Genomic DNA, 20,710 nt, shown 5'->3' on the forward strand with positions numbered 1-20,710 from the left:
ATGCAGGTCATTTGATCCTGATAGCAGCTGCTGGCTGAGCTTATGAACTGTTGTAACTGAAAAGAATTGCATTCGAACTACATAAAAGAAAGGTGTGCTTGTATATATTTTAGCCTGGCGTTCCCTAAATCATGGCTTGATTTTCCAATCGAGAAGCGGGTCTGTATATGGAACAAGACTAATGCGGCGGCGGAGAATGGGGAGGGGAGGGGTGTCGCCTTTCTAAGCGCACGTTCGAATTTAAAGCCCGGCACAACCGCGGCGAGACGTGGCGTAGCGCTTGCACAGGCGCGCGCGGCTCCACCACGCGGGGCCGCAGAGATTGAGAGGGGCGGCCGTGCTTTGCCTGGCCCCGCCTCGGCCATCCCTCTACCCCATCAGCGGTAGCGTCTCCTCGATCGTTCCCTGCGTCCGACCCTCCTTCCTTCGCCGGCAAAGCATAGCAAATCGAAGCGAGCAAGGCACGCTGACGCCGGAGCAGGAGCGGGAGCGCTTGGTGGCTGGAGACGCACAAGGCGGAGGGCGCCACTGGGGCAGCCGCTGAGTACTCTTGCCGGGCCGGGCCGGTGCGGCTGCTGGGAGCCCCTGCGGGGGATGGCGGACGGGACTCCTTGTATTCCTCCTTCGGGATCGCCCCGGCCCGGCCCCCCCCGCGTCCCCCAGGAAGGAGAAGGTGCTGCGGCCGCTGTGGAACCTCTGGACGACCTGAGCTCGCCATGTTCCGTTTCGGGCAGCTCCGCGGGTACCAGCCGCGACAACTCGGCCGAGAGGGAGCCCCCCGGCGTGGCCAAGCCTGCCCCTGCCGCTGGCATTATGAAGGTGGGTCCCGATCGCTTGCGCCTCCTCCCGCCCCGACCCTTCTGTAGTGAGGCTCTTGCCTCACTACAGAATAAGGGATCCCACTGGGATTTCCCACCACCCCAATCCACAAGGGCAACCTACCTGAACTTAAGCCAATCTCCAGCCCGCAACCTGAATATCTCCGGTTCTGCCCTCATCTGACCTTCTAAATTAACCGAGGGACCCACCAGAGATTCCTAACCGATTTTTTTTCCTTCCATGCAGCAGCGTCCTTTATTCTGAATGCCCTTTACTTAACTTCCTCGCATTTCTAAAACAACAGGTTCTGAGACTCTTGCTATGAGTAGATGCGTGTGTCTGGGTGTGTGTGTGTGTGTGTGTGGGAAATTCTTTGGTTTTTTAACTTTGTTTGCTAAAGAGAAAGGAAAAGGCACTCTGCATGTGCACAAAGGTGCTGTCTCCTCATTCTTGTCTGATATTCTGAAGATCAATGTGGATGTGAGTGGTGTGTGATCAAGAAAGAGATTGGGGATTCAACCCTACTTCTGATTAATACAATCTCTCTCTGGGAAATTTCCTAACTATTCTTTATTTCATATGCTCAACCCAGTCTGAACATTCACATTAGTTCATATGATGGACTTAACCAGGTCAGTTGCAATCTAGGTAATCCATTTAAAGAGTATGCTATGTTTGTTTAATTCAGTCTTGGGCTTGGGTTGTTGGTTGTTGTTGTTTTTTTTTTTTTGACATGTACAAATCCAGTCTATTTGGTTAATTCAAAGTCACATGTATTAGCCAAATTCCTAAAATGGGTAAAGTCAGTAACCAAGTTAAGTGTGTTAGGTGAACCCAGCTTCTTTGTTACCTGAAGCTGGATTGCTACTCTTTCTCACTCTCTCCTGCAGAAGACTGCTTTGAACCCCTCATAATTTTTCTTTCTCCCTCCTGTAATCTCCTTAGCTCATTCAGAATGTTTATGTGAAAAGTCATTTCACATACTTTTATCCTGCTGTTTTGAAGTTCTACTAGAGATGCATTTGGAAGTCTGGTTCCTATATGTATAAATGTTGTTTGATTTTTCTGTGTTAGTTCAGTGGTTATGGCTGAGCTAAGTTGAGCCTCTGAGCCCACCTCAAAAAAACTAATGGATTTGAACTGGTATGCATATTGTGACTGTCATTATATTGGTTGCAGATCCACATGCCATAGTATTCTGCTATTGTAATCTTTTAAGTAATAAAAGACCAAAAAGTAATTCAAGTGGAAGATTTTTTGCATCCACTTTACTTTTTTTGGGTAACCCTTCTGTAATTATCCCTATTAGTGCTGCCTTGCAGGATTATCTTATGTGGGAATCACATATTCAAGTCACTTACACAAGTAGTCTTCAACTTATGACTACAATTGGAACTGGAATCTCCATCGTAAGTTCTTGCAGCCATAAGTCAAGTTGGACCCAATTTTACAACAATTTTTACAGCTGCTGTTAAGCAAATCTTCATGGCTGTTAAGCAAATCACATAGTTGTTAAGTGAATTCAGTGTTTCCAATGGACATTTTTTTTTTGCCAGAAATCAGCAAAAAGGGTCACAAACACAATCACATGATTGGAGGAAACTGCAGCTGGTTTTAAATGAAAGCTGATTGCCAGGTGCTTGAATTGCAATCACATGACTGCAGGGATGGTGTGTAATGGTGAATACTGTTGTAATGTTGAACCATCATTAAATGAACAGTTGTAAGTTAAGGACTACCTGTAACATGGCTCTCCATATGGGAATTGGTGCAATCCCTGCCATTTTATCTGCAGTCTTGAACTTGTATAATTTAGTGGGTATCTTTCACATGTTTATATTTCTACAAGTTTGTGGAAAGCACATGGCAATCAGCAGTCCAACACCTGAATTATTTCCAATGGCAAGAAGCACATTGAATTCAAGTCTTGCTGATGGTTGTGAGTGTTTTTTTAATGAACGAGGTGCATATGGTATACAATAAATAAAGAACATAGATCTATGAATTGGCTCATTACGAGTTCATCTCCATAGCTAACATGAGATTTCCAGTCTGTTTGTAAGGAATTAAGGATGATCATTATTCTACTTTAACAAACCTGGTTTACTTTTTCATATCATATTCTTTAATATTGTTTCTCATACCAGGGTGTTAGCATGTTACTAGATCCCTGAACCATATTCATTAGGAAGGGGGGAACCCCAAGACATCAGACCACCCAAAAAATAATTCAACTGAAAGTCATGAAGGCCAGCTTCTTCAGCAGAAGTGAGAGCCCCACACTGCTGCACAATGTATGAATCAACTCAATCTCCTGAGGGAGTTGTCATCTCTGGCTGCATATGGTGATGAGATTCCCCCCCTCCGGTTTTCCAGTCTAGGCGTGATCCATTCAACTGGAAGAGCCAGAGCGTGAGCTGAATCACTGTCATTCTTCCACATGATCAGGTGGTCAGCCATAAAGGTGCTAGCCTATCAGATAACAGGAGATATCTTCTGCAAATTAGCCAAAGCCTTGTAGGAAGACAAAAATTGTTTTCTGTCCTTGAACCCCCTTCCCTTTTGTGAAGTGGTCTCAGATTCCCTTGAGCTATTTATGTCTTGTTTATTCAAACTGACCGATCAAGGCCATTTCATTTTGCTGGAGCCAAGGAAACAAAGGGTCAAGGTCACAAGTTTGAGTTTATTGTGATCATTATGAATTGGTGGGAGTTTGTAATCCTGTGGGTCTCAGCTCTGTGAAAAATCTCTTCCTAGAGGTTCTGCTGGTTTCATTCTATGACAGATGAGTCTGAATAAAGAAGGGCTGTCAATGTTATTGGATGTGTTTGGGGCATTAGTGCACCTTCACAACTTGACATGTTATATGTTGGTTTTATTCAATGCAATGAATAATTGTCTTTCATGATTGCAGCCTTCCCATGGCTTCTTAAGGTAGAAACCTATATCTCTTATAAGAGATTAACAAGCCTTAAATCAATTTTAATGCCATATTTTCACAAAAGAACTGATTGAAAGAAGCCAAATCCATAACAATAAAAGCAGCCTGAGCTAACAAAAATGAGTAAAACTAGTAATCTTTAAAGCATTATTAAAGGTAAAGTCAGTGCAGAGTGCATTGAGTAAAAGTTACTTTAAATCCTAATCAAATTATAAACTGGATGAAGTGACCTGCAACTCATATCCCTTACACTTTCTAATGAAAAAAACTGCTACTTCCTGATGTTTTACTACTGTGGATTAACCAGGCTCTGTTAACATTGCCCACTTTGAGTTAGCATTACCTTTGGAAGTAACATTTGCATACCTTCATTTTTGAAAGAGATATTTTGGACCACAGCTCCCACAGGCCTTTCCTATTGACTATGATGGTTGAGGTTAATGGGAGCTAAAGTCCAAACATCTGGAGAGAGCCAGATTGTCTATCTTTGATTAGAAGCTCCTAAGGTGTTGCTGAGGGCATGCAGAGAATCTGTTGCTTGTTTGAGCAAAAAGGCCTTCCTGCTACTCTTTGAGTGCTGGGATGATAGTGTTCACTTTAAAGCAAACACATGGGAATGCCGTGACTCAAGCCTTCCTAACAGTTTTTCCCACCAACTGAGAAAACTTTGTGGATTCCATATTGCTGAAATTGAAAATATCAATATTCTCAGGTAAAAAGAAGGAAGATTTTGTGATTCTTTGGAATATTTGTGAATAAAAAATGTGCCGAGATACTATAAGTTTTAGAAGAAATTGCTGCATCAGAGGCTTATGGACAGTTATGGAATTCTCTAGGAAAATCTAGGAAAAGTAGTATAGATTTCCACAAAACACGATGACCTTTAAAAGCCCTTTGCTAGTGCTATTTTCACATCTCTGGCAAGAGCACCCCTTTCTTTATAGCCTTTAGCCAAAGAAGGAAAGGATGTAAAGGCAGAGGAAGGCAGGAGATTAAAAAAAAGCTTTGTTTTTGGTGTCTGATCCTAGCTAAGATTAACTTTAAACCTCCCTCCTATTTGCAGATAATACAGAAATTAAATCAGATAACAATTAACTGTGCTAGAAAACAAAAACGTAATTAAACAGGATCTTTGTCAATTAGAAAAATAGATCTGTACTGTAAAAATAGTATCTATGAGAAGAATTTTAAAATTGTAGCTGATCATGAGGTAAATATGAGTCAACAATGTGATGTGGTTGCAAAAAATGTAGGTGTGACTTTAGGCTGCACCAGTGGAAGTATAATTCCCAAATCATATGTAAGAGATCCATTATATTCTGCATTGGTCTTGAGTACTATATCCAATTTTGGGCACCACTATAAAAAGTAAGTTTGTTTAACAGGATTGGGAAAGGTACAAACAAGACCAATGCAAATGGCTAGGCGACTGCTTTCATGATGAGAAAGTAAAAGAACTGGATATATTTATCCTTTTAAAAAATTGTCTGAAGAGGAATACAATTCCCCCTTTTATATATCTAGGAATGTCAGAAGATGGCCATTATACTAGAAATAGAATATTGAATCATGGATTCCTATTACAGGAAATGTTAGGAAAGTCTTTTTAACAGAAACAGCAATTCAAAAGTGAACCAATGTTTACACTTTTTTTGGAGGGAGGAATGAGTTCAAAAAGAATTCTGAATGTGATGCAGAGATTCCTGCAATCAACATTTCTGTACTGAGCAATTCTAAATGTCCCTTTTTAACTGTTTATGAATTTCTGGTGCTAATATGTAGATAAGACCAGATGGAATGGCATCATTGATAGAAAGTAACAAATGAATGTTGGCAGACCTATGACCTTTTCAATATTATTGAAGTATTCCTGTTATCCTTCTCCATTAGCTTTACTTCCCCATGTATTTTGGATCTCGATAAAAGGACTTTGACTAAGATAGCTTCCAAAATTAATCTCAGATTATGAACTTCCACGTGATCTCCCACTTTATTTCTTAAACTGCATACTATCAAAGCCACGTGTTCCACCATATTGCCACCTGTAGATGCAATGGCTGGATCCGCTCTTAACTTTATTCTGCCTCTCTGCTGTATTGTGCAGATGTGATAGATTAGTTTTTCAATAGTAAAGAAGATGTTTTTATTGAAGTCACCCAATATGATACCATTATTTGTTATTATTTCACATACTAGTACTAATTTATGACTTAATATGTCAAGGGGCCATCACTAGACCCAACTAATCTGGAGAGCTTTTGTTAGCTTCCAATTTTCTCTTTTTAGGTTGTAGAGAAAGTGGTTGTATGGCAGTTTCAAGGACTCTGGAAGAAGTAGATTATCTGGATCCCTTTCAATCGGGATTCAGGCTAGCATATGAGATGGCATTAAACAAACTCTTGGATGGCATCTGGCAACAACAAGATGTGGGCAGTGCATACATCCTTGCTCTTCTTGACATATCAGTGGTCTTCAACATTGTCAATTATGGCATCCTGGCAGCACTGTTGTGGTACTGGTTCTCTTCCTTCTTCCACTGTTGGTTCCAGCAGATGTTGATAGCAGAGGAGAGATCCAATCCATGGCCCCTGTTTTTTGGGGGTATTACATGGCTCAGTTCTCCCCCCCCCCTCTTATTTAACAACTACATGAGTTGGATGAGGTGAGTTGACAGTTTGGGGTGAAGCATCATCAATATGCTGATGATATCCAGATTTATATCTCCACCTTCGTCTACTCTGTGCCTGGAGGCTGTGGGGGGTATGGATGAGACACAATGGACATTGGCTCAACCCAAACAAGACTGGGGTAGCTTTGGGTGTTTAGCCTTTCTACTACAAAGTTTTTTCTACCTTTGGCCCTGGAATGGGGTGTCACTGCCTCAGAAGGGCCTGGTAACACAATCTGGGGGTCCTGTTGAACTCAAAACTCCTGCTGGAAGAGTTGGTGATAGTTGCCGCTAGAGGGTCTTTGCACACCTTCAAATTATGTGCCAGTTGCACTCATTAATGCTCTGGGAGGCTCTGCTTACTGTCATTCATGTCCTTGTGATCTCTTGCTTGGACTAGTACAATGCACTCTACATAGGGCTGCCCTTGAGACACATTCAGAAGCTTCAGCTGGTACAGAATGCTGGTGATTGGGTTGCAAATAGTGTTGGCTATTCGGCACATGTAACACCATTATTGCAAATGTGTTTCTGGGTGCAATTCAAGGTACAGGTTATCACCTTTAAAGCCCTTCATGGTTTAGGACTGGGTTACCTAAAGGACAGTCTTCTTCCAGTCATTTCTACCTGTCCAATCTGGTCCAGCAAAATGGGCATTCTCATTCTCAGGTTCTATCAGCCAAGGGGTGCCAGCTGTTGGGTACTAGGAGGGATTCCTTCTTTGCTATAGTAGCTGCCCTCTTGATTATCCTCCTTCCTGAGATTAGGAAGCCCTACTGGTTTTTTGGAAGGCTTTGAAAATCTGGTTATATGCCCATACCTGGGATCCTGAGAGTGTGAAGGCCCCTTTTCCTGGTTATACTGACTCCAATGGATTATACCACCTTTTGGCTGGTATTCGTATTTGGTTTCTTTTTGTATCATATTTTAATTGTTTTTAATATTGTCTGTTTCCAGAGTTCACTGCTTTGATGGGTAGCTTTAGAAATTGAATTAATAAATAAAAATAGCAAGTTTATTCTGAGATAAATAAATACTAAATTGTAATTAGTTTATTCTCTGAGATAGATCTTTGTGTAGTAAACTATAATATCCATACATGAAAAAAAGGTAGCAGATTAAAAGGACATTCAAGTTTGTAGAAGATCCTTGAGTCTAGCTAGTTTTGTTACTGTTTGATTTGATTCTAAGGAGAAAGATCTGAAAACAAACTAGTGAGATCCAGCATGCTCAGGATGCATAGAATGATAATTAATGTTTGTGGTAAGACAAAAACTCAGAAATAAATAGCTTTATATTAGGTCCCATTTGGCATTGTTCACATGGTTTAGGATTTTGGAACCAAATGTATGAAATCAAATGTCACTATTTTAGATTCTGCATGTACATGAAAAAAGATTCAAAAAGGTCAACTTTGTCAAAAACTTCTTTTTAGATGTTATCGAGTTTAATAAAATTATACATATTGATATTCTAATTGTGCATCAGATACAGTGTTCATATTGCTCAGTGAAATAAATGGATTGTGGGAATATTCTTAAACAAATGTTCTTAATTCTGTCCTTCTCCCCCCTCCCTCTGCCAGATTTATGTTCTAAATGGATTTTTATTTTTATTTTTGGCAGTATCTACAGTTTCTGTTTTAGAAATTGTGAAGAAATGAGCACATACAAAAAAGACTGGGTGTAAAAATTAAATTAAGTTTATAGTTAACTATCTAAAATATATTGACAAAATTTATGAGCAGATGAAGCCGCCTTCATACTGACTCATTGGTCCATTCAACCAGGTGGGCCTTTTAGCTACAGATTTTTGGGAATTTTATGCATACAAAGCTATCTTTCCATCACTGCAGCATTATTGTTTTAAATGACCTCTCAAATGTCATTTTAATATGAAATTTAAATTCAACATCCAGAACTTTATCAGACCTGAACAGAGAAAGTAGATGTCACCCCTGCCGCTTCTTTAACTGGTAGCTTGCAAATTTTGGGGCACAAATTTTCCTTGGACTGAGGAAAGAAGCTTTCTCACAGCATACCATCTCAGTCTGTTTGCCCATCTAGTTCATTTTTGCCTCCTGAGCTGACAGCATTTCTGCAGGATCTTGGGCACAGAGTTTTCTGTTCCTTGATCCTGCAGTGGCAAGGTCCATCACTGACCTTCGGCATTCAAAGCTTGGAGTTCAAACCCTAAACTGTGGTCTCTCTCTCTCTCTCTAAATCTTTTTAAGTAGATAAAACTCAACTCTGTGAATAGATCCATGCAATCCTCTTGCTAACAGGACAGAAAAAGACAGCCATTGCCTTCTTCAGAGATATTATTTCAGCTTCTTAGTCTAGCCTATAATCTGGGATTTCCTCCCAAATACTAACCAGCTTCATCCCAGCTTAACTTTTCAGAGTAGCTAAGGCTGCTTAGGTAACAGCATCTAGCTGAGCTTTAACTAGAAACCCTTCTGTTTGTGGATGATAAGTTATGAGGGGAAATCTGCAGGCTACATCCCTTCCTCTCCAGCTCTCTTTTCCCTTAAGGCATCTTGTTATAACTGTTCTTCTTTTCTTCTACCCCAAACAATTTCAGATCAATTCTGGGGTATCCGCCACTGCCTATGGGGAGATGCCCCGGTTAGGTGTGTGTTTCTAAAATTGGCTTTTACTGTTCTTGCATCATAGATGCTCATCTCCAGAATAGGTGCCTGTCACCCGAGACCCGCCTCTTTGCTCCTTGCAGCCTATTTTAAGCATTGATGCTCCAGTGCTATTAATAAAGGGTGTGTGGGCTGTGTTCCAGCCCTCCCCTCCCTTGCCAGGCTTTCTCCTGCACCTTAGAGAAGAAGGAGGAATTAGCTTGTCTTTCAGGCTAGTGATGGTGTGCTTTTAAAGGCTAAATGAATGCTTACACTTGAGAGTAGGGGTGGGAGAGGAAGCTTATTGTTCCCAGTAGCTGGAGGAAGGGGGGGAGGTCCTGGGAAGTGTTGTGTGAGGAATGGTGTGACTAATAACCTTTTTCCAATGAGTAGGGGCAGACAGTAGAGAAATCCAGAAAAAAAACATGCAGAAAAATTTCTAAGTTAAGTTGCTTTGAAGGATCCAAACTCTATTCCTAAAAACCCAAAATGAAATCTATTATGGAACAATCACCTGTAGTGGGGTTTGATGAATTACATCTTTTTGCATGAATGAAATTTACTTACAGGATTTATACACTAAGTCATAATCTGATTTATTTGGTCTTTGCTAAGCATCCATTTTGATTGATAAAAGTATGGCTTAATGATAAATGTGACTACATATCATGATTAAACTCATAGCTTAGCTTGCCAATCAATCTAAGTTGTGATACCATCTGATTTTACTATGCTGGAGGCAGGCCACTCTGAAATAGATGTCTCCCTCCATTTCGCCCCAGAGGCAGAGGATTAGAAAAAACCCTAATGTCAATTCAAGTATGGGGAGATAACTCTGGTCTCCACTTTCTGTCCTTCCTTGTTCTAGAGAACATGCTTTCCTATGAACTCCAGTGCCATTCTCTAGGTCATGAGTATCTCAACTGCACCGTGGTTATTGTACTTAAGTTTTTTTTAATTTAATTTAATTTTATTCCAAGGATATCTTGGAAGATCTTTTCAATGACAGGCAATGAGCAAGGGGGATTAACCTCTCATTGTGCAGCAACAAGCATCTTTAACTCTGCACCATGATCTTCTAAATAAAATATTATCAGTACTGCAACTCCCAAGTTGCTGACCACCTGCTACATACTTCACAGTTACTCATTGCTGTTCCCAGTGGCAACTAGGTAGCCCAGGCTGAGGAGAAGATAGAAGCAAACAAGCAGCAGCAGGTGCTGATCATCCCCCATGCTCTTCACTGAGGGAAAAAAAATATTCAAGCTATAAAACTAGCTTGGTGTGCCTTTGAATTGGTCTTGATTCTTGGTAACTGCCTGGACTGCTACCTGCAGTGTTCTTGATAAGATTTTCAGAAATGGTTTCCCATTGCCCTCCTCCTAAGGCTGAAAAAAGAATGACTGGCCCAAAACCAACCAACTGGTTTTGTGGCTCAGGTAATTCAATCTCTCAGTTTCTAGCCTGGTGCCTTAATCATTATACCAATATGCTTTAAATTGATTTTATCAGATAATATTAATTCCTGGAAGCCCAGTGATTTGTTGTTCTCCAGATATCCTAAGGGCATTGTTGTCAGCCCTAAGAGGTAGCCCAGATCAGGAAACTGACTCCATAGGAAGAGCAGAACTATACTTTATTGAGATAGACTATAATAATAGAATCTTGCAAGTCTGCTTATGTTTTACATCTTTCTCTCATATATTAGAATTCTTTGTTGGCCAAGAGTGATAAGTTGCATAAGGAATTTGTCTCCGGTGCATAAGCTCTCAGTGTACATACAAGCAACAAGTGAAAAATCATGATCTTAATCATCATAAAATACATTCATCATAAATCACAAGATATAACACTCAGTCATAACCATATGATACTAAAATAATCAACATAAATCATATCAGGATACTAAATAAAACAATGTAAATCATACGATACAAGCAACAAAGTTATAGTCATAAGATATGGAAATAGGTAATTGGAAAGATGAGAAGGATAATAGTAATACAACCCTACTAGGTAGTTGGACAATGTTGTGGGAATTAGTTGTTTAGCAGAGTCATGGCATGGGGGAAAAACTGTTCTTGTGTCTAGTTGTTCTGGTGTGTAATGCTCTATACCATCGTCTTGAAGGAAGAAGTTGAAACAGTTTATGTCCAAGATGTGAGGGGTCTGTAGATATTTTCACAGCCCTCATTCTGGCTGGTGCAGTATATAGGGAGTCAATGGAAGAAAGGCTGGTAGCAATTGTTTTTTCTGAAGTTCTAACTATCTGTTGAAGTCCGTGTCTGTCTTGTTTGGTTGCAGTGCCAAATCAGACAGTTATAGAGGTACAAATGACAGACGTGGCAATTCCTCAGCAGCTCTTTGGGCAACCTGAGCATTCTGAGTTGGCACAGGAAGAACATTATTTGTTGTCCTTTTTTGATGACATTTTTGATATTAGGTGTCCATTTTAAATTTTGAGATATTATAGAACCTAGAAACTTGAAGGTCTCTACTGTTGATACTAGTATTGAAGGTCTCTACTGTTGATACTAGTATTGTCTAGTATTGTAAGAGGTAGCATAGGAAGGCTTCTTCTAAAATCTACTATCATTTCTACTGTTTTGAGTGTGTTCAGTTCAAGATTATTTTGGCTGCACCATAAGGTAGTTGTTCAACTTCCTCTCTGCATGCAGATTCGTTATTGTCTTGAATGACACCCATCACTGTTGTATCATCTGCAATCCCTCTGTTAAAGTACTGAAGTTTGCAGATGATACAACAGTGATGGGTGTCATTGGTATATAGAGAGAAGAGAGCATACAGACCTGGGGGGCCCTGTGTTAATTGTATAGTATCTGGTATGATTTTGCCTAGCTTCACCTGCTGCTTTCTGCTTTTAGAAAGCTTATGACCCACTTACAAGTGTGATCAGGCATGGCTAGTTGGATCAGTTTAGTTAGAACAGTGGTTCTCAACCTTTTTAATGCCGCGACCCCCAACCGGTCGTAAGTCGAGGACTACTCAACCGGTCGTAAGTCGAGGACTACTCAACTGGTGCAGCACCGTTTGCAGAATGGGACTTTTGGCGGGCTCAGCAGGGCAGAGACAGCCTGGACAATTCCTATTGGCTTTTGAAAGCCAATAGAATTAGACTCTATTCAAGAGAGTCTATTCTATTGGCTTTCAAAAGCCAATAGAATAAAAGGGAGTAGCACAGCTAAGGAAAAGGGGGAAAAAATGGTGGACTGCGTTGTTTGGCGACCCCGTGAAATGGTCGTTTGACCCCAAATGGGGTCCCGACCCATAGGATGAGAACCACTGAGTTAGAAGAATATCTGGAATGATGGTATTGAATGCTAAGCTGAACTCTACAAAAAGAACCCTTGCATAGGTCCTTGGAGATTTAAGATGTTGTAGGATGTAGTGCTGAACCATATTAACAGCATTATCTGCTGACCTATTTGCTCAGTAGGCAAGTTGCAAGAGGTCTAACAGTGGATCCATGATGGTTTTCAGGTAGGCCAGCACTAGCCTTTCAAAGGTTGTAATAACTACGGATGTCAGAGCAACTGGTCTATAGTCATTCAGTTCCTTGATGGAGGGTTTCTTTCGCACTGGGATGATAGTAGAGAGTTTGAAGCAAGAAGGAACATAACACATTTCTGTGTTAAAGATGCGGGTGAAGATGTTTGGTCAGTTGGTCAGCTCAAGCTTTCAAGCAAAAAGGAGTTACCGTGTTTGGGCCTGGTGCTTTTCCAGGCTTTTGTCTGTGAAATAGATCTTGCAATATTTTTCTGTGATCACCAGAGATGGGGGGCCCAAAGGGATGGGGTCAGTTGTAGGAGACTTGGCTGTTATTGGTGTATCTGTGATAGAGGTGGTGGTGATAGTTGGTAGTTAGTTGATTAGTTATATGCCATTGAATCAAGGAGAAGCCAATCTGAATTTCTTCCTAACATGATTCCCTTTCCTAGGGCTTAAAGAATGCTTTTCTCCAGCTTGGAAAGAATGGAGAATCCACAGATGGGTTTTAGAAGTCCTCTAGCCCAATTAGACCAATCAATCAAAGTTGCCACGCCCCTGCTGGACTGGACCATGCCCCAGTTTCTTTTTGGTCTCAGCCCAGAAGAGATGTGTGATTTGGCTCCCAGAAAAGAATTTAGGAGGACAGGTTGTATACTCTTAACTTGATTCTGTGGATTCTTCTATTCTTGCTTGCCAGCTAGGCAGCGCTGGGATCAGCGCTGTCCTAGTTTGCAAATTAGCTGTTTGCCTTCGGCTGTTTTTCTGGCTGATCGTCGCGATAGTTGCTTCCTGCGCAGTGTTTTCGATCGGGTCCCTGACTCACAGAAATCCTTTATTTTTGTTGAATTCTGCCAGCGTTTCATTTGTTTTTCCCTCAAAACAGTTTTTTTACCTTTTACTTTCCCTCCTCGGTAGTCACGGCTGCCATTTTGGGGCTCGCCGCATGATCGTCTTTACTTCCCTGTCACCCTTTTACTTTCCTTTTTGGCTTTATTAATATCAGAACGTCGGAGATCTTTTTCTCTGAGTTCTTTTGCCTGGTATAGGGGCTCCTATATCTGTGAGGGATTTCTAGGCTCTTCTCCTCCCCTGGCTGCGGACGCCATTTTGGATCGCCACATGGCTGGCGACAGGGACCAGCCATTGCAAATCCATTTGTACATCGTGCAGTTTAATCATCTTCCTCAACTGTTATATTATAACATTCTCCCCTTGGAGTATTCAGTCATAAGCACCTTTCTTACATTCTTACTGCAGACTGCTCCAGCTGTTGAGTTAAACTCATTTGGGCTGTTTCCTTCTGCCTGTCTGCATCTAGTGGTCTGGCAATTACTGTTATAGCTGCCACTAAGTAAGACACGAGGGTCCCTATCACGCAAATTATTTATCATAATAATAATCAACAATTATATTCAATTAAAAGGGGAGAAGACAGCTCCCTTGGTGGCACATGACATCCATTGTGCAACGTGACTCCGTGCTTAACAGTGGGCCGGACTTCACAGACCCTCGTGTAGGCCTGTACCACCCAGATGGGCTGTAGCCACATCTCTTGCAGACCAGGACAGCTTCAGCGATCTGCTGGAAAACTCCTGTTTTTTTAATTATGGGGATAACACTGTTCCACAGGCTTCCACTTCCAGTGGAAATAAGAAATATAAGTCGTCCAATCAAGAAGCGGCCGCAAAAATCAAGGCCAAAACCAAGCGGACTTCTATGGTGGTCAAAAAGCAGGCTGGTAGCAGGCATAGAGCTTTAGAAAGGCAATTTTCCAAAGCCCAACAGCGTACAGTAGAGGTCCCAGCTACCTCAACTCTTCCTCCTTACATCCACAACAGAGGGTCCGTGCCCCTTGTCCTTGGTGCAAGCTTGGTCTCCGGAACAGGCTCTGGAGCAAGGTCCCTCTCTCGGATTTAGCCAGGATCATCTTTCTCTTTTTGAACAGGATCTGAGAGGGCGGATCCAGGATCTCGTGCCAGCCACGAATTCAACTCTCCCTCAGCAGCTTATAGAACCTCGGGGATTTTCTTCCTTGCGGGGCCACCTCAGGTTCCGTTGGCTTCATTCACCCTTACGGCAGTGGGGCTTCGCCCCCCGGAACAGCCGTCATTTACTGACCAACTCCAGGCCATGATTTCTCAGGCAGTTGCTCAGGCTATGGCGTCTTCAGTGCAGGCTCTTTTGGCCCCAGGGCCGTCCAACACCCCCCCCCATCCATGGGGACATCCCGGGCCAGGGATTATCAGTATCCAGATATGGACTTGCCTCCACATTCGCATGTGATAGCGAGGTGTCTGAATATTCCGAACAGGCCCTCGAGGGTCAGTGGCCAGACGATGAGGAGATGCACATGGAGACCACTCCCTTGGTTGGCGTGTTCAATCCCACCTCTTTCCCTTTGCTCTTACGCAAGGCCTGCGCCACCGGAAAGATCGAACCGGTGAAACCCCAAGTGGTCGATCAGGTTCCTGGTCAAGGCTCTGGACCACTGTTTTTAGAACCAGTTGTAAACAACCAGCAAATCTCTTGCCCCCCATGTTTTTGAAATCCGTACAGGATCAGTGGGGATCCCCTGGCACCTTTTCGGCCCTTGGAGGAATAGACCGCAAGCTTTTGGATACGGTTTCTACTCTCAATGACGCGCTGGAGGTTCCAGGAGTAGACAAGTCCTTTTTCCCCATTTTGTCTGATTCCAAGATCCCAGGGGATATGCCTGAAGCCCTGAAAGCTGAGAACAAAAAGTCCGAGGTTTCGTTCCGCAGAACACACCAGGCTTCAGCATGGGCGATTAGAGCTTCCACCTCGAACTCCTTCTTCGCCAGGATTTCACTGATCTGGCTGCGCGAACTTCAGTCCAAGATCTCCCCAGACGAGGTAAGAGTGCACCAGGATGTGACCAAAGTACAGGCAGCACTGGAATATATGGCGGATGTGTCTTTGCAGTCAGCCAGATTTTCGGCCTGTGCCATAGCCTCTAACGTTGCTGTACATAGATTGTTCTGGCTTAAGAACTGGTGTGCTGACACCAAGCATAAATGGAGAGTGGCTGCTGCCCCATATCACAGCGGTCGTTTATTTGGAGAGACATTCACTCCTTACCTGGTGGAAAACAGGGAAAAGAAGAGAGTACTCTCTTATCTTTCCAAAAGAACAGGCAGGCATTTCATTCCATACAACTGCCGTCCTTCCTTTCGGTACGGTTCTGACCAGACTTCGGAGAACGTATCCCAGTCCTTTCCAGCAGGACCGGACCATTCCTCGGGCTGGTCCGTCTACAGAGACAGACCCAGACAACAATTTCAAAACAGGCAGCCCTTTCGTGGTAGGGGAGGTTGTCCCTTCCGTAAGTCAAAGTGACTTGGGATGGACTCCTCCCATAGGCGGCAGACTAACTCATTATTTTCACAAATGGGAAGACACCACCACAGACACTTGGGTTCTCATCACCATCAGGGACGGTCTGTCCCTGGAGTTCTTAACACCCCCCCCCCTTGACGTTTTATTGCCTGCCCCTTGTGGAATCCCGTAAAGCAGGGTCTCATGAGGGAAGCCATTCAACATCTGCTACACATAGAGGCCATAGAGCAGGTACCATCAGATCAATTGGGGCAGGGGTTTTACTCCATCCTCTTCGTGGTTCCGAAAGCCTTGGGGGGGATGGAGAGCAATATTCAATCTCAAAGTCCTAAATTCGTACCTAGCGTATCACAAGTTCAAGATGCAAACTCTTCAATCCATCTTGGCCAGCATTCGTCAGGGGGATTTCCTGACTCAATAGATCTTACAGACGTTTACCTCCATTTCCCCATACATCCAGGTCACAGACAGTTCCTCAGATTCAGGTATTCCAAACATCACTACCAATACAAGGCTCTGCCGTTCAGCCTATCATCGGCCCCCAGGGTATTTACCAAAGTCCTGGCGGTTCTTGCCACACACCTCAGGTTGGTACCAATTCGCATTCAGTGTTACTTGGATGATATCCTAATCCAGTCGTTCTCTGCACCGAACGCATTGCTGGACCTGGCACTGACAATCGAAACGCTTCAGGATTGTGGGTTTTTGATCAACTTCCAAAAGAGCCACTTGACTCCAGTCAACCGACTGTTGCACTTAGGCGCAATAATGGATACCAACCTTTGTCAAGTATTCTTATCTCAGGAGCATCAGGTTAGCATCCGTACTCTGGTTCTCAAGGTCCGCAGGGAGTGACGGGTGACCCTAGCCCTGCTCTCACAGCTGTTGGGAAAACTGATTTCCTGCATTGCCATAGTGCCCTGGGCCAGACTCCACACGAGGCAGCTCCAGTGGTTCTTACTCCCCTACCAGAGGCGGAGCATAAGCTCTTTTCCCCAGAGGGTACGGGTCCCAGTGCAGACACTCAGTTCCCTTCTCTGATGGCTATCCCCGGCTTTATCCAAGGGATCCCTTTTCAAAGAGCCTGTTTGAGTGACTTTAACCACGGACACCAGCCTATTTGGCTGGGGGGCACACCTTCAACTTCAGTTCACTCAGGGCCGGTGATTCCAGTGGGACCTCAAACAAAACATCAATTGGCTAGAACTCCGTGCCATACACCTGGCACTCTGCCACTTCCGGAACACGATTGCGGGATGTCACGTGTTAGTCCTGACAGACAATGTGGCGGTGAAGGCCCATGTAAACAGGCCAGATGGCATTCGATCTCGGGCCCTGATGTCTGAGGCCATGTTGCTGGGGTCATGGGCAGAGCGAAGTCTCCTTTCTCTGAAGGCGGAGCACATTTCGGGAGAGGTGAACTGGCAGGAGGATTACCTGAGTCGCTCTACGGTGGACCATTCAGAGTGGCGTCTACATCCCCATCTCTTTCGGGAGATCACACATCAGTTCGGCCAGCCGAGGGTCGACCTATTCGCCTCTCCAGCGAATGCCCAACTCCTCCGGTTTTTCTCCCATTTCCCCTCTCAGGGGTCAGAGGGAGCAGATGCCCTCCACAGTCCTTGCCCAGAGGGGCTACTATATGCTTTCCCACTTTTTCCCCTGATTCCGGCTGTCATCAGAAAACTGTTGCAGGAACAAGTGGAGCTGATATTTGTGGCCCCTTACTGGCCGAGGCGACCATGGTTCACGGATCTCATGAACCTCGCCATAGCTCCTCTATGGAGGATCCCTCCAGATCGGATAATTCTAACGCAAGGAGTCCTAGAACACCCAGACCCACAGTGGCTCCAACTAGCTGCCTGGCATCTGAACGCCAGTTCCTGACACAAGGTTCGTACTCTTCAAGAGTGATTTTAATGATTTAGGCCTCTAGGCGGCTGGCAACAAATCGGATTTACTTGGAAAACTTCTGTCACTGATGTGATCACAATAGTTTGCCCATCTCCTCTGTTGCTGTTCTGAGGATACTCAAATATCTCTTGGAGGGAGTGGATAAAGGCCTAGCACCCAGCACTATCCGTAGGCAAGTGGTGGCACTCTCCATGGTTTTCACCTGTGCCAATTCTGCACCGTTGTCTCAGCACTTGAGGGTTTGGTCCTTTATCAAGGGGGTCACAAACAGCAAGCCTCCTGTAGTACACCATTACCCCACTTGGGAGTTACCTCGGGTACTCCAGGCTCTTACAGGATCACCCTTTGAACCCATTAGATCTTGCACTCTGCGCCTCTTGTCTCATAAGGTGGCCTTCTTGATTGCAATTACATTGGCAAGGTGTGTTTCGGAACTGTCAACTCTTTCGGTTCGGGAAGACCTATGCACTTTTCACCAGGACAGAGTGGTCCTTCGGCTGGACCCTTCGTTCATTCCCAAGATTAATACCTTGTTTCATCGGGCACAGGAGATTGTGTTGCCGGACTTTTGTCCCAACCCGTCACATGTCTTGGAGTGGCAATGGCATTCTCTGGATGTTTGCAGGGCACTGCGATATTACTCTAGGCGGACTGCCGCATTTCATAGATCTGAGGCACTTTTTGTTTCCTTCCATCCAGCTTCTAAGGGTCAGAAGGTCTCTTCTTCTACTATTACCCAGTGGATTAAGGCCTGTATTGCAGAGTCGTATCAGATTCAATCCTTGCCAGTTCCAAGCCGTCTGATGGCACATTCCACGCGCAGTGCTTCTACATCGGCTACGTGGCAGACTCAAGCTTCTATTGACATTTGTAGGGTGGCGACGTGGTCATCGCCTTCCCCTTCATCCGTCATTACAAACTTGACAAATTTGCCTCTGGTCCAAGCAGTGCCGACACTTGACCAGCCTGCGTCCCACCTGTAGGGTCACATGGGCTTTGGCATGTCCCATCTGTGGATTCTCCATTCTTTCCATGCTGGAGAAGGGGCGTTGTCTTACCTGAACGCCTTTTCTCAGCATGAAGAATGGAGAATCCACCCCCTCCCTTTTGAAATTCGCAATCAGGTCAGTGTCAGTAGTCTGGGAGCCAACACGTCACACAATCATTGGCTTCACCATTTTTTGAAACTGGGACATGGTCCAGTCCAGCAGGGGCATGGCAACTTTGATTGATTGGTCTAATTGGGCTAGAGGACTTCTAAAACCCATCTGTGGATTCTCCATTCTTCATGCTGAGAAAAGGCGTTCAGGTCAGACAACGCCCTTTTCATTTTTCTTTAATGGCTTCTGAAGACAATCTCCGTGACTCTCTACAATAGCCTTCTTTGGCCATATCTGCTATACTGTGGTCTAATGAGAGAAGAAGGAGAGAAGACCACAAAGTGGAAGACTTAGAAATGGTGAGGAATGAACTTTTCTTTGACAATCTAAACATTCCTTCAGGCAGCCCTAGATCAGGTCAATACTCTCATCTATTAGTTACCCCCTGGTAGCCCTAGATTTAGGGACCCCAATAGACAAAAATGAAGAAGAAATCCCAAAGGACAAAAAAATGGAGATCTTGCTATTCAGAGTGTATGAAGCAACAACTTTATCTTCAAGAATCTCAGTTTTGTCAAGGGCCCATCCTTTGGACCAAACAATCTAAATCAACTTATTCCTCCAGATCATAGGGAGCTTAAACAGAGTGTGAACATGCTAGCCAAGCTTCATGGAGACTCTAGTTTGGACAGTATTCAATTCATAACCAGAGGCTTGGTACAATGAGGGAAAAAATTGTTCAATCCCCTGCTGATTTTGTATGTTTGCCCCCTGACAACGGAATAATCAGTCTATAATTTTAATGGTGGGTTTATTTTAACAGTGACAGAATAATAAAAAAAAAATCAAGAAAAATGCATTTCAAAAAAGTTAAATTGATTTGCATTTTAATGAGTGAAATTAGTATTTGATCTCCTATTAATCAGCAAGATTTCTGGCTCCCAGGTGTCTTTTATACAGATAATGATCTGAGATTAGGAGCATTCTTTTAAAGGGATCTCAGCTTGTTACCTGTATAAAAGACACCTGTCCATGGAAGTAATCAATCAATCAGATTCCAAACTCTCCACCATGGCTAAGACCAAAGAGCTGTTCAAGGATGTCAGGGACAAGATTGTAGACCTACACAAGCATGGAATGGGCTACAAGACTATCACCAAGCAGCTTGGTTAGAAGGTGACAACAATTGGCGCAATTATTCACAAATGGAAGAAACACAAGATAACTGTCAATCTCCCTCGGGACTCCATGCAAGATCTCACCTCGTGGAGTTTCAGTGATCATAAGAATGGTGAGGAATCAGCCCTGAACTACAGGAGCGGATCTTGCCAATGATCTCAAGGCAGCTGGAACTATAGTCACCAAGAAAACAATTGGTAACACACTATGCCGTGAAGGACTGAAATCCTGCAGTGCCTGCAAGGTCCCCCTGCTCAAGGAGCACATGTATAGGCCCATCTGAAGTTTGCCAATGAACATCTGAATGATTTAGAGGAGAACCGGGTGAAAGTGTTGTGGTCAGATGAGATCAAAATCGAGCTCTTTGGCATCAACTCAATTCTCCATGTTTGGAGGAAGTGGAAGGCTGCCTGTGACCCCAACAACACCATTCCCACCATCAAACATGGAGGTGGAAATATTATGCTTTGGGGGTGTTTTTCTGCTAAGGGGACAGACCAACTTCACCTCATCAAAGGGACGATGGACAGGTACCATCAAATATTGGGTGAGAACCTCCTTCCCTCAGCCAGGGCATTGAAAATGGGTCATGG

At 43.6% G+C, this 20,710-nt stretch overlaps 1 protein-coding gene across 1 annotated transcript in view; it reads left to right on the forward strand.

Annotated features, from left to right (window-relative positions):
- The first annotated feature begins 206 nt into the window (after window positions 1-206).
- The window catches only part of LOC120309724 (inactive phospholipase C-like protein 2), a 66,294-nt gene continuing 45,790 nt past the window's right edge, over window positions 207-20,710 (forward strand). Inside the window, exon 1 of the mRNA XM_039347246.1 lies at window positions 207-819. Within this exon, the coding sequence (XP_039203180.1) occupies window positions 595-819 (225 nt within the window). The 5' untranslated portion in view covers window positions 207-594. The remainder of the gene's footprint in view (window positions 820-20,710) is intronic.

This window comes from Crotalus tigris, unplaced genomic scaffold (genome assembly GCF_016545835.1).
Source record: "Crotalus tigris isolate CLP2741 ecotype Arizona unplaced genomic scaffold, ASM1654583v1 scf7180000018057.1800818, whole genome shotgun sequence".
NCBI lineage: Eukaryota > Metazoa > Chordata > Lepidosauria > Squamata > Viperidae > Crotalus > Crotalus tigris.